The 14,215-nt window shown below is 47.8% G+C and overlaps 1 protein-coding gene across 1 annotated transcript in view; it reads left to right on the top strand.

Annotated features, from left to right (window-relative positions):
- Positions 1-14,215, top strand: part of RhoGAP93B (MyTH4 and RhoGAP_KIAA1688 domain-containing protein RhoGAP93B) — a 57,280-nt gene that overhangs the window by 40,542 nt on the left and 2,523 nt on the right. Inside the window, exon 11 of the mRNA XM_050167658.2 lies at positions 7,782-8,027. Coding sequence (XP_050023615.1) covers positions 7,782-8,027 — 246 coding nt within the window. The remainder of the gene's footprint in view (positions 1-7,781; positions 8,028-14,215) is intronic.

The following is a 14,215-nucleotide window of genomic DNA, read 5'->3' on the forward strand; positions in this document are numbered from 1 at the left end:
TAGTAGGCGATAAGCCAAACGCGCTGCCGTTCCCTGCTGCAGGCGTCACCCACCAGCTCGATTTCGTTTTGGTTTCGTGTCGCCACCTTAAAATACCGTGCAATAGGAAAACAACAAAATGCATCTCTGGCCACCGAGCTTGATGTGCGTTGGTGCCTCATGTGCAGTGATACTCCTTACGTTGATGTCAACTACAGTTGAGTCTGTCATATTCTTTAGTTACTTCGAATCGTACGTCTTCTCGGTTAGTACGCTTTTCATGCGTTATTTTACAAAATGTGTACCCGATGTTCTACTGTACAGTGTCAGTGGCCCCTTTCCACTCAGTTTGTTTCATTGCAATACATTGCGTATGCTTGTTCGCATAAAACCGCTGACTTTTAGCCCGCTGACTTTTACGACCCGCTTTATGCAACGTCATGCTACCCGCACTTCTAAGCCATTGGCAAGCATGACAAAGGCGGATTTGCTACCATTATTGACAGCGACAAATTATTTTTATGAAAAACGGCACCGAACTGCAGGAAGCTTGGTAGCGAATGTCAAAGCAGCTAGGCTGAACATTGCCGCTGCCGCTACGGCTGGCAGCAGATTGGCGTGCAAGAAGAGCATTGGTTGAACGCTTCAGGATAACCAGAATGGCAGCAATGATGGCTTCGATTAATGCCGTTTTGAACCTGCAGTCATGGCAAGAAGTAAAGGAAAATTGGATGGCAAAGGGACTCAGCATCTGAAATTTAAGATCTCCTTATACATTAGCACTATGGGATTTGTGATGGTGCCGCAAAGGCATCCGAATTATTGGGCATGTCCAAAAAATCGGTCGTTGTTTGTATCTATACTTTAATGAACTGTAACAGCATATTTTCCATTAGCTTTCTCTGTCATCGTTGTCTGTTGACTTCCTATGTTTGTAGCTAACAAAAAATATTGATCCCCTTGGTTTCCCTTATTGCATTATCGTGCTCAGTATAAGTTACTATGTGCGAGCACGTGGCAGAGTCCTCTCGCAGGTTGGATAGTGGTGGCGATTGGCACCGTGTTCCCGATTTAAAAGGAGAGGGTTCTGCTCTTCTTTTGAACATTGCCCCTTAATGCCTGGCCCAGTTTTATGTGCAAGATTTTAATCTCATGAAAATTATAAGAACGGAAGGCAGCCACCCTCTGTGCGAGCTACGCATCTCTAACATTGTGTCATTGTTCTGTACCACTTCAACTGGTAAAATCTTGCAGAAAACAGACGGTGAGCTTGCAGCGCCATTTATATTGCGCATATTGCGAAGCTGATCTGAAAAAATTACCAGAAGCATGAATGATACCCAGCTTGTGCAAAACATGGCCGCCAGTCAGTTGACATTCTTTTAGGGAGACAAAGATTTCGCCCTTAAAGGGACACTAAAGGCAAGTATTAAGTCAGATCAATGCTTGAGGACACTTAAGATGTCAATATTATAGCGAACAGTATTTTAGCAATCAAGAAATTAAGATAAATGCAGGACACAATTTGCGACTAACCAGGGACATTCAAGTACTAGCCCAATGATGAAGGCACTCCTCATTTTTTTCTCTGTTGCTAGTACTCAACTCCTCATTATAAAAAGATAATTGCATTCCATTATGAGTTGGAAGAAAATGCTACTTGTGTGGTACCCCTGACAACGACTCGGTCGGTCAAAAGGTTTCGTATTCGCACAACCCTGCATTGCCGGCACCTTCGTGTTTCAGTAGTTCCATTATGACGCAGTGCTGCACTGGTTTTGCTGGCTCGCGAAACTCCCACAAAATGCAAGTAGCGGAGATTTCCACGTTTATCTAATGTGGCCGGATACTTGAACGGTCCACGCCACTTGAGCAAAAGCAGCTGCAGCGGCGAATCCACTGCACTGTCTTGGCTCGGTTTCTCCATGGATGCGTGTTTGCGTTTTGCACAAAATACCGTAGCCGCACGGCGAACTAGCCCTGGAAGGTAGTTGAAGGTAGTTTGCCGGCTGTCAGGTGCTGTTTTACTCGCCGACGGCAGCCAGAGGCAGTAGTATATGCAACTTTATCACTCACCCACTCAGGGGCAGGCGACTTGAATTGCGCTAAAGGTATCCGCACCCTTCAGATGTGATTTTCCCTTAAACAAAGTCTTTTCTTGGCATGAAACAAGTGTTACTAGGTTTCTAGAATGATATTTTAACAGTCTGTGTGGACTTAATATTTGCCTTTTGTGTACCCCTAAAGGGACTGATAACCGATTTTTACGGACCTAGTTTTTTTATGGCGCAACACAAAGCTCACCCTCGGTAGTGTTTGCACTTGCAGCGGTTACTTCCAAAAGCGCGTGGACATTTTTTAAGCAGATCTGAGCAGCCTCTAAAAAGGAAAGAGTCCCTCCTCCAACAATGCTGAGAAGTGAGAGTGATGCTGATGATAGCCCACCTCGCAAATTGTGAAAGCGACCCATCGTTCTACTTTCAAAGGAGTGAGCGCAACTGTGGTTAGCCACGTACATTTTGACCTTTTCAACCACTCTTGAAAATAAAGAGCTGGTACAATAAGTTCGCGTTGTTGCATAGACCTTTGTTATACTTGTACAGAGTTTTTCCCCAAGTACACGCCTGCGTCATGGCTGGCTGGCCCCCGTCATCGTTATTCTGTCGATAGACAAGCCAAGCCAACACATCAAAACCGAAGGTGAAGGCAGCGTCGCTTTTCTACTCACTACAAATCTTGCAATCTCACTAAAATTATGGGGTTTTATGTACCAAATCCATTTTCTGATTATGAGGCACGCCGTAGTGGAGGACTCTGGAAATTTTGACTACCTGCGGTTCTTTGACGTGCACCTAAATCTAAGTACACAGGTGTTTTCGCATTTCACCCCCATCGAAATGCTGCCGCCGTGGTCGGGATTCAATCCCACGACCTCATGCTCAACACCATAGCCACTGAGCAACCATGGCGGGTTGCAATCTCACTGCAATCTTCTCATTGTAAGTTAGAAAAAACTTACAAGTGCACTGCATTTCAATACTAATAAAAAGACTAGGAACTGCGTTCACTGATAGGAAATCATGTGAGAGGCCGCTTATGCATTTTCATGTTTTCGCCATTTGGGTGCCGGAGTTATTTTTCACGACTTTCAGTAAAGAATTAAGAATGAAACATGCCCTGACGTCGGACTTCGTGCTATGCCTTCACCACTTATGAGGAATCGCTTTATTTCAGCTGAGCTGGTGCTGCCACCACAAAGATCAAGCTGTGCAGCTGATGATGATAGTACATACAGCTGAGAAAGATGTACGATGGATGATGATATGTAGAGATGATGAAGATGAAAGTCAGGCATGTTTTGTGCTCACAAGAACTATTAATCCATGTTTAATAAGAAAAACATGGCTTGTTTTAGCCAATATGATAAGCAATCTTTCCATATGTGGGGTTATCTTGGTTCATGTTCTGAGCAGTTGCCAGTTCCTTTAACACTTTCAGTGTAGTTTTTTGTTTTTTTTTTCACTCCCGGCATCTGGTTTTTGTCTCGGATATTATAAAATGAACACAGTGGTGTACCTTTGGTTGTGCAGAAATGCAAAAATGACACGTATAAGGGCAAACATTCTCCTGGTTGGGTGCTCGCTCGCCTATCTGGCAAAAGGAATGTCAAAAGCAACATGGCAGAACGGAAACAGAAACGTACAGGTGCGTCAGTGACACTGAAAGGTTTAAGCTTGCCAGAGAGGGAGAAAGCAGGCATAAAGGAGCGATATTCGAAAAAACAACAGTGCAACCCTCCCCCTTTAAGTTGGGAACACTGTGCCTATTGGCGCCACTATCCAACCGTGGGGACCGCTTGGCCACGTGCTCACACGTTGCTGTTCATACTGAGCATGATAGTAGCTTCTGGTTGAGGCTGAAGTGTGAATTGTATACGCTGTATGCATTGACGATCCTCCTCTTAGTGCTTCACATCAGCTCCAGAAAGTGAAAAGCAGCGCCACTCCTTGAATCAAGTGGTAACCGATACTGATAACTCGTAATAACCCCTCATAGTAACCCCTCGCCCCCTAGGAATTCCCAAGCCTTAATTTCTAAACCAAGCGTTATCGGTGTCTGTTTGAAGGCACTAAAGGAACTGGATGCCAGACGCGGGACGCTGGATAAGGCATCAAGCAATGCCTTATCACACGAGTCCCCAAACAATGTTATTGAATGTTATGGCAATGGCAAAGAATGTTAAATGTCAATGGCAAAGAATGTTGTGCCGGTGGTGTCCTCCGCTCAGTGGTGTCAAGCAATAGCTTCTAGTCAAGGTCCTCGCTTCTGAACACAGGTGAGAGGCTGCTGTCAGTATCAGTAGCTCTGTACCCTAAGCTGTTCTTATCGCGTTGTAGTACTGAGGTCAAGGCAAAAATATAAAGATGCATGCAGCAATAGTAGCACCTTTACGAAGTAAACTTGACGCACTGTGCTTTAAGCACAGTGCATCATGTGTAGTAAATTATGAAACATCAAGGCACTTCTCACAAGTCTGGTGCAGTCAGCCTTCTTTGTTTCCTTACTTTCTTTTACCTTGACCTCAACACATGGGTGACTTTCCAAACTTCTTTGTCCCTAATGTGCACCATTGTTTCTCATTGTTGTGCCAGTTTGGAAGGCAGAGAATGTGTAAGCTGACAACTCATTGCTTTAACGTGATAGTGTTAAGGGCCCTGTGTCGCATAAAATCTGGCGTCAGCATACGGCGCCCTGCGTCTGGCATCCATTGTCGAATGTCGCTTCGGCAAAAGTAATATTGAACCACGCATACCCAGCCATGCAAGCCCTCCATGTGGCGCAAGGAAATTACTCAAATTACTGTACTAACTGACTTTCTCAAGGTAAGATACGTAGAAAAATTGTAAAGTACGACTTACACACAACCTACAGACATGATAGGGTCGAATTGTAATTTGAATATACGAGAAAACATAATTCTGTTACGCGGAAATTCAAACACAACTCCCTTCTAACGCTATAGCGTTTTCCAGCTGCCGTTTGAGGTCTGTCTTAATAGGAGCAGCGCGGCCCCCTCGGTTCCTTGCACACCATAAAAAAAAACACCACAAAGCTGACCTTCATGCATAGTGTTTGCCACCAGCGTTTCCTGGTGAACATTACGGTTACATAAGCTGCAGTTGCTGGGAAGCGTGAGAAGCACTCAGGAATCTTAGAATGCTATCGCATTCCACTCTTAAAGGCAAAGCTTAAGCATCCTCAAATTTTTTTTTCTTGTATTCTATAGTTTAGACCGCATAATACAAAAGTAGCTGGAATCACTAGCACTGTTCACACTATAACCGGTACCCCACTATAACCAAGACAACTTTAAGTCTGCACACATGCCAATCATGTAGACTGAGCAGCTGCATGTATCTGACAATCGAATCATGCGACTGGGATGTTACGTGCTTTTAAATTCATAAATCTTGAAAGCTTAATGGTCCGGGACAGGCCTTCCTGCCGGTCCACGCATTTGACAAAAAAATAAATGTGCAAAGAGAAAAGTTTCCGTACACAAACGAAAAGCCAAAGAGCGACAATGTGCATGCACTCAGCGCTGAGTGCGCGATGCGAACAAGTAACTGGAGCAGAGACTTCTCCATTGCCTAGGCAACTCCTGCACATGCACGGAGCGCTCATACCATGTGACATACATTGCACTGGCACCATGGCGGGTGCAATGTGCTTACGTTTTCTTTTTCTTTGTGTGCTTTGCTCATTTGCCCTGCGTATCTTCTTCTTCCTCGTTGCTCTCATCGCTCTTCCCTCTACCATAGGCGCGCGCCCCGTTTGTTGCAAAGTGCACCTGTTGCCTCACTTGTCTGTAGGATTTTCCGGTAGTCGCATTCTAACTCATCTCGTGCATTTCCACTCTTAACTATGTGTGTGTTCACTGAGTTCCAGGGAGGATAAACAAGACTTATCACAGTAGACCACGTTATAACAGATGTTGTATCAAGTATTGTTTGTTGCTCTTATGCTGCTTATATTACGCTGTGTTGTAATTGTGTACTTAGCCAAACTTCAGCTAACATTGTATACAGCAGAACCTCATTCATACAATCTAGAAAAAGAAACGCAAGAAAGAATGTACTAACTGGAAAACGGCATGATCCAAAGTCACTAAAAAAATTTGGCAGGCTCAACTGTAGTTGACATCTACATAACGCAAAGGGTTGTGCGAATTGTTGCAGTATGAGACGCCGACGCACACCAAGCTGGTGGGGCCCAAGTGGCCCAAGACACGTGTTGTCGTTTTTTTTAGGCTTCGGCGAGCTTACGTTTGCACTCCTCTTATTCAACCTGGGTCAGCAGCTTCTTCGGGCACGGCATTTTGGGGGGAAGTTTTCACTGCTCATCACTGTTCATGACTCGGTGAGAATCATTGCGGCACGAGATGCAGACACGCATCAAGCTCGTGGGGCCTAGCATCCCAAGACATGCTTTTGTTTTTTCTGTTGCATAGTGTATTAGCACGGTGATGGCAAACCGAAACGAAATTGATCTTGTGGGTGACGTCAGAATAGGATGCCACCAGAGAGAAACACGACACTCACTTCTCACCATCTGCAGGAGGGAACAGCACTGCATTTTGGTTAATGCCTATTAAAAGTGTGCAGTACGCTTCCAATGGCACCATGCCACATGCACTGTTGTGTACACAGGTAGGTAGTACACAGGTACACAGGTGTTCAGGTAGTGCACAGGTAGGTAGTAGAGTAGGGTTGGCGGCAATAGCTCTGCATGTGGCATGCAACAACCCGTGAGGAGATTTGCTGGCACCGGAAGAGGAAATGACATCTTCATGTGACATGGGCAGGCAAGTACTGCAGGGGAGCTGCTGTGGTGGGTGCCTGCTGCTCTCGGTCACTATGCCTCACGCCGTTTCTTGTTCACGCAAGATCTTGCAGCTGGAAAACTTTTCAGGCAATTGCAGTTTGGCGATGTACTTGATGTTGGTGCCGAAAGATTGTGTTTTCTGGGAACCTATAAACTGGTAAAAATAAAGTAACTTTATTGGGTCATTTCTTTTTGTGTTCTCGATAATGCCGATAACATTGGCATTATGAGGTTCATATCGTAACATTGGGATCATATTGTCACGTGGTCGTGACTTCAAAGAACACAGTAGCAATACTGTGAACGACAAAACTAACTTTTATTGGGCGAACCTGTGCCCACAAAACAGGCTACACTTAAGCACAACGATAGCGGCGAACACGGTCGGCGATCGTCGAAAATCTGATCAGCGGGTCAAGCGCGTCGGCTTTTATACAGCAGTCATCGAATGTTCCAGACTAATCGTTGGGACCCGCATGCCTTCTACAAAGTTCTACACAATTCACGTCAAGCGATGAAATCAGATAACGTGAGGTACGGCGACAACAGACAGCCGGGTAGAAGCATCGATAACTTTCCAGAAACGTCGGATACATGCAGGCGCGTCCCGCGCTGTGCGATTACAGATTGTTAAGCGGCGAAACGTGGTCACCCGATAAAGATAAGTACACGTGTCAATATCAATGAGGTTCTACTGTAATTAGAAAATAATGTGTATAGTCTCGCATTTTATTTTCCCTCTGCTGTTTTTTCTATAACCTACTACCCTCTCTCATGTTTTCTGACGTTAGAGTGAGTTACAGAAATAAAATTTGTTAATATATCGGGCCCTGCACTAGTATACGGGGTTAGGTTATATAGCAGTGATGCTGCTGATCAAAGCACTGAGTACTCGGACGTTATCACCCTGCGTACAGGTCAATGCCTTAAAGGTGCGGCTGGATGAGTGGCAAACGGTGGACTGTGCCAACGGCAGCGACCCGCACGTGCCGGCGTCGCTGCTCAAGCTGTGGTACCGAGAGCTGCACGACCCGCTCATACCGGCTTCCCTGTACCAGGAGTGTGTTGACTGCTGCGGCGAGCCCCAGGTGGTGCTGGCACTGGTTCGGCGCATGCCCGAGCTAAATCAGCGTGTCCTCGCCTATCTCATCCGGTTCCTGCAGGTATTGTGCATGCTTGTAAACACCGAAAACGCCTTTCTGTTTCTTAGCACTGTGGGCTGACACCACTTGCACCCTTACCCTTATCACCTGTGTCAAAGCGTGGCTTTCTTTTTTTACTTCAGTCGAATTGCGGCAAATCGACCCTGACGGGACCAATGAACGCGATCGAATTATCCGGCGGGTTGAAATAAGCAAGATGCAGAAAAAACAATGAAACTCCGTTGATTCATTTGGGAGTATTTACCCGATTCTAATACACCCCCCCCCCCGATCAAATGTGCACCCACTTTCTGTGTCCGAAGTAGAAAACTAATGTAAAAAGGACATTAAAGCTCCTAAACAAAGTAGAAATCTAATGCACACCCAATTTTTTAGCAAGAAAAACGAATGGCGGTTTTCCAAAGTCAGATTTGCCACACAATATTTTAAATGCGCTTTTAAGTGGTAAAACCTGCAAATTCTGCAAAGGCAGTTTTGGTTTCTTATGCCATTGCACCATGCAGGGAGTTTCCTGCCCAATTTTCTTGGAAAAATAAAAGCGCACTTGAGAATCTGGTACATACTGTAATCAGACATTGTCAGGTACCTTTATTTCTTTGAAAATGCTTCTAGGGTAGGGTTTTCGACGGGAGATGACGTGTGCTATATGTATTTCGTTGATTGGGGGTCAGCATAGTAGTGACCAACGAGAAACCTCCACAAAACAGTCCCACGAAGTGCACCGATGCACATGATTGCTACAAGCAGGCCAACGTCCCAAAGCCCAAGAGGCAAAAGTCAGTTCCTGTTCCGCACACGCTATCCACGTCATCAGGTGGTGCTAGCGTAGGAGCGCTTTCGCCATCTCTTGTAGTGGTATAACTGTCACACCCGACTCCTGCTTTCATGCGGGGATCCCAAACATCAGGAGACGCCACAGTCGTGCGAGGAAGACTAACCCCGGGGGGCACTAGAGTCGTGCATCCCATAGCATGAACTTGAACATGAACGCATTGATGGCTCGGCAGTGGCAAGCTCATTTAACCATCAGCTAGGCACCATAGCCCAAGTTTGCATATTAATTGCAACAGTAAGCAAAATGCAGATTTTCCATGCTGCGCGGCGAAGCCATTCTTCTTTTACTTTTGTTGACTTTCTGTGGATTCACTTTGGCTTCTGTCAGACCTCACTGGCTTGTGAAATTCGAAAGGAGACGCATGTCACTGTTAAAACTGTTAAAACACTACTAGTGTTCAGGGAAAAAGTGCTTTTGAATGGTGGCACTGAATCGTTAGAACTGGAACATGGAGCCACAGAAGTACAGCTATCTGCTAGTAACATACAACTTGCGTATCATTTACCGCACAATTATTTTTGGGGAAGAAAATTCTAATGCAAAGGCAGCATGAAAATTATACTAGCACAAACATTATTGGAAAGGAATGTAATGCACAGCTGTTGCCAGGTGCCGCACAGTTTTGCAAAAGGAAGTGTCTGTGTGGCAACAGCTGTTGCTCAGTTACGGTGCTTGGGCTAATCATCTTGACAATGCTGTTTCTGCTTGGGATAACAAGGTGTCAGTTGTATTGCGAGCTAGTGTCCAGTACTAATGGCGTGTTTCATTTAACATCATGTACTGTATAATTTATGTTTATTTATTTGTCTTATTTAGCAATACAGACAGACAGACAGAAAAACTTTATTCATAGCAAGTGAGTTTGGACTCCTCTGGGTCCCTGGACCACCGCACGGTCCCGCACTACGTCGAAACGTTCATGCTCCTTTTGCTCATGACGTTGGCAGCCCGAGCCACCGCAGTAACCTGCGATGTTGGGTCCGTCGACGAGAGCAGGACCTCCCAGTCCTCCCAGCTTGAGATGGCGGGCTGTCCCTGCGGGGGAGGATCGGCAGGGCAGCCAAAAAGGATGTGGGAGAGTGTGGCGTGAGGGTCTCCGCATAGGGAGCATGTAGGGGAGATGCCACAGTAGTGGGATAGCAGCTGAGGGGATGGGAGAGAGCGGGTCTGGAGGCGTCTCCAGAGGATCTGTTGGGAGTGTTCAGGGAGGGGTGGGGAGGAGGGTAAGTCCGACGGTCCAAACGGGGTATTTGCGTGAGCTCCGCAAAGCTGTGTACCCGCTCCCTCGAGAAACCCGGATCGAGGCTGTCCTGAGCCCGGCAAATTAAATCTCGGGCCAATTTATCGGCAGCCTCGTTTCCGGGGTTCCCAGAGTGAGCCGGCACCCACCGGAGCTCAACCCTGCGTGGTAAATTCTGGGTGGGGATGTTCAACAAATTCCAGGCAGGGCTGTGAATTCTGCCTCTGGCAAAGTTGGACAAAGCAGTCTTTGAATCGCTAAAGATGTATTCAGCATCCGAAAGGGCAAGGGCTAAGGCGATGGCGGTCTCCTCTGCTTCCTCAGGTGTAGAGCCCGAGGGAAGATGGTGAGTTAGGGGTCGGGGTAAGGTTGGGTTGTAAGCAACTGCTACAGCTTCATGCGTTGTACATGCGGCGTCCACCCAGATGGCTTTCTCGACTTGTCCGTAATACTTGTGGAGGGCATTTGCGCGAGCTACGCGGCGAGAGATGTGATATTGGGGATGGACGTTTCGAGGAAGGGGTTTCACTACAAGGGGTGTATGAATGTGTCGAGGAATGGCTATAAGGGTTGACTGATTAGCGGGTATGTTGATGCGAAGGGAGGCGAGGATATGGCGGCCAGTGGCGCTCGCGGCAAGTCTTAAATACTGCGTCTGAAGGTGCGCCTCAACTAGTTCAGGAAGCGTGTTATGCATGCCTAGTGCAAGGAGTTTGGCTGTGCTAGTACTGCGAGGCAGGTTGAGGGCTGCCTTAGTTGCAAGGCGGATCATGGCGTTCACGCGCTCGGTTTCCGTGCAGTTCAGCTTGAGATATGGAGTGGCGTACAGAATGCGGCTAAGCGTAAAAGCATGTACAACTTTCATGTTGTCTGCTTCGTCTAAACCCTTGTGCAGGGAAGATACGCGGCGTAGAAGCTGCAACACTGATTGCGTGGAGGCCTTCAGTGTTTTAAGGGTATGGTCATTGCGTCCGGAATCCTGCAGGTAGAGGCCAAGGATGCGCAGGGTGGGAGTGATGGGGATAGGGGATCCTTGTAAAGTGATTTGGATGGGTGAGTTAGCGGCAGATTTTGGTCTAATTAGGAGGAGCGCGGACTTAGAGGGGGAACATTCCAGTCCGATAGATGATACGTGAGCGGAGATCGTGTCGACTGCTAATTGTAGAGTTTCCTCAATTTCCCCGTCTGAGCCATGAGTGGTCCATGCGGTAATATCATCAGCGTACAGAGTATGTTTTAGGTGTGGGATGAGATTGAGCTTCTGGGCTAAGGGGATGAGAGCAATGTTAAATAAAAGGGGGGAGAGGACCGCGCCTTGCGGGGTTCCAAATTCACCGAGTGTATAAGAGGGTGTGCTGAGCTGATCAATGTGCAAGGAGGCAGTGCGGCCAGAGAGGAAGGCGCGAACGTAGTTGTAGGTCTTAGGGCCTACCTGTAGTTCCTGTAGTTCCCGTAAGATGGCAGCGTGTCGAATTCTGTCAAATGCCTTAATGAGGTCAACCGCCAGGATGGCTTTAGTAAGATGGGGGATGGTATCATCAAGCACATCGTGCGTAATTTGAAGTAGGGCATCCTGCGCAGATAGATGCGCACGAAAGCCGACCATACTGTGGGGGAAAAGGTGATTTTCTTCCATGTACGTTGTCAGTCGGGCAAGGATTATGTGCTCAAAGGTCTTGCCGAGGCAAGATATAAGAGAAATGGGGCGGATGTTCTCGAGGGTGATGGGCTTGTGAGGTTTTGGGATAAATATAATTTTTCCATGCTTCCAGGGGGCAGGGAGGGTACCTGCCTCCCAGCACTCGTTAAAGTAGGTAACGAGGTGAGATATGGAGACATCATCAAGATTTCGGATGGCAGCATTCGTAATTTGATCTTCCCCGGGTGTGGTATTGCGCAATTTCAATAGGGCTGCGCGAAATTCAGATTCTGTAATAGGAGCGTCAAGCTGTGGTTGGGGTGAGCCCGTGTACTCGGGATGTTTGCAAGGAGGACCTGGGGTGGTATAGGTGCATTTCACCTGCGCGAGGAAGGCGTCGGTGTCCTGCCGATGATTATGAGTGAGGCGGCGAATGCTAAGACGCGTCTGAGTTTTAGATTGCGTGGGATCGAGCATATGGCGTAACAGGTGCCAAGCACGGGTTGTGGAGAGATTGCCTCGGAGGCCGTCACAAACCTGAGCCCAGTTAGCTTTGCAAAGAGTGGCACTATGTTGTTTTATTTGGGATTGAAGCTGGGTGAGTTTGAGTTTTAGTTTCCTGTTGTGCTTTTGAGTTCTCCACCTTCGCGTTATGTTCTCTTGAGCTTCAAGAAGGTGGGCGAGCTTACTGTCGATAACGGGGGTGTCTGGGGTAGTATCAAGCGTTTGGGTATGTTGGCGAATGTCTTTCTGTAACTGAGTAGTCCAGGTGTCTAGGTCGAAGGGGCCCTGTGCTGGCTGCGCTTGCCTAAATTTACGGAGCTGATCCCAATTAGTGTGCCTAGCGGTAAATTTGCGCTGAGGTCGGCGATAGTTCACCGCTATGCGAATCAGGTGGTGGTCGCTGCCTAGTGTGGCTTGCGTTCTTTCCCACTGTAGGTGAGCCAAGTTTCTACCAAGCGTGAGGTCTGGGCTAGTATCGGCAGTAACACTGTTACCAACCCGCGTAGGTAGGCTAAAATCATTAAAGATGGTCAGGTGAAGTAATAGCGTATTATTGTATAAAACTGTGCCTCTGTGGTTGGTGCGTCGATAGCCCCAGTCCACGTGAGCGCAGTTAAAGTCACCGGCAACCAGTAGGGGGTTTGATCCGGCCATTTGGGTTACGGATTTGAGGAGTGGAGCAAGTAGGTGAATCGGCTGTCGTGGGAGAAGATAGCAGTTAAGCATGAACAGGGGAGATTGTGCAGGGGTGTGGGGTAAAATTTCAATGAAGGTGTGAGCAATAGGAGAGGTAACGTCGTGCTCCGCGTAATGCAAGGTGTTACAGACGTATGTAACCACCCGAGGAAGATCAGTGGAGTCAGAGGGGATAACAGCGTATCCTGGCAGTTGCCTGCAAACATTGGCATCCTGGATAGCGATAATGTCTGGCGGGGACAAAGAATTGGCGATAATCTGCTGCAGAGGGTCGCGCTTTCGCCGAAAGCCCCTGCAATTCCATTGAATAATTTGTAAGAAATTACGGTGCCTCGGAGGAGCCATGTTGAAGGGTGGCGCGGCGAAGGAGGAGTGCAGAAGGCGGGACTGCGGGAGGAGAGGCCGCTGACAGTCCAGATATAAGGTTAGCTAAACGCTCCTCAACCTTGGCCATGATGCTAGATATAACCCTATCTATTATACCGGCAATGGTAGCTTCAATCATAGTCTGGCACTGTGCAGTGACCTGCGCAGTAATGCGCTCTGTGAACTTGGATTCTAGGTTTTGGGCGAGGTCCTGAAATTTGGCTTCCAGGTCTATAGGTTGGACTGGGCTCTCATCAGGCCTCCTCTTTTTCTGAGGAGGTTGGTCGGACGGGTTGGATGAGGAAGATGGGGATGGTGGAGTGGGGGGTAGAGCAGGGGTGGAGGTAGAGAGGGCTGCCTTGAGCTGCCTTACCTCATCCCGCAGAGCCTTCACGTCCAAGTCCTGGGAAGTCATGATGTTCGTCTTGGCAACCTTGGAAGCCCATGTAGAGGTAGACGGGAGGGTCGTGCTAAGCGGGGGAAAGTCCTTCTTGGTAGGGAACTTTGACTTCTGGGGCGGTGGGCTAAGTCGTTTGGTGGCGGTATTTCTTGCCTTGCACGAGCCGGTGCCCGTGAGGTGCTGCCCCCCACAGAGAATGCAGATCGGGATGCAGGAGGGAACATCTTGCAGCTCATGCTTGTCCCCGCACCGCGGGCAGAGACCACTCTTGGGTGGGGGCACACGTCGTGTCTGTGGCCCGGTCGACGGCAGTTTGTGCACGCGTCTGGACTTCCCTTGTACGCCGTGCATCTATGCACTACACTCATGTAGCGTATGGTGTGAGGGACTGGGCCATGCGCAAATGTAATCAATATGGAAAGGGTCCTACCCATTCTGCGGGCTGCGATGATATCAGCTTCCGGGTTGCGAGTCTGGAGGTCTTGTAGCATCTCTTCCGGTGTTTCCG

The sequence above is a fragment of the Dermacentor andersoni genome, chromosome 11, assembly GCF_023375885.2.
Source record: "Dermacentor andersoni chromosome 11, qqDerAnde1_hic_scaffold, whole genome shotgun sequence".
NCBI classification, from domain to species: Eukaryota; Metazoa; Arthropoda; class Arachnida; order Ixodida; family Ixodidae; genus Dermacentor; species Dermacentor andersoni.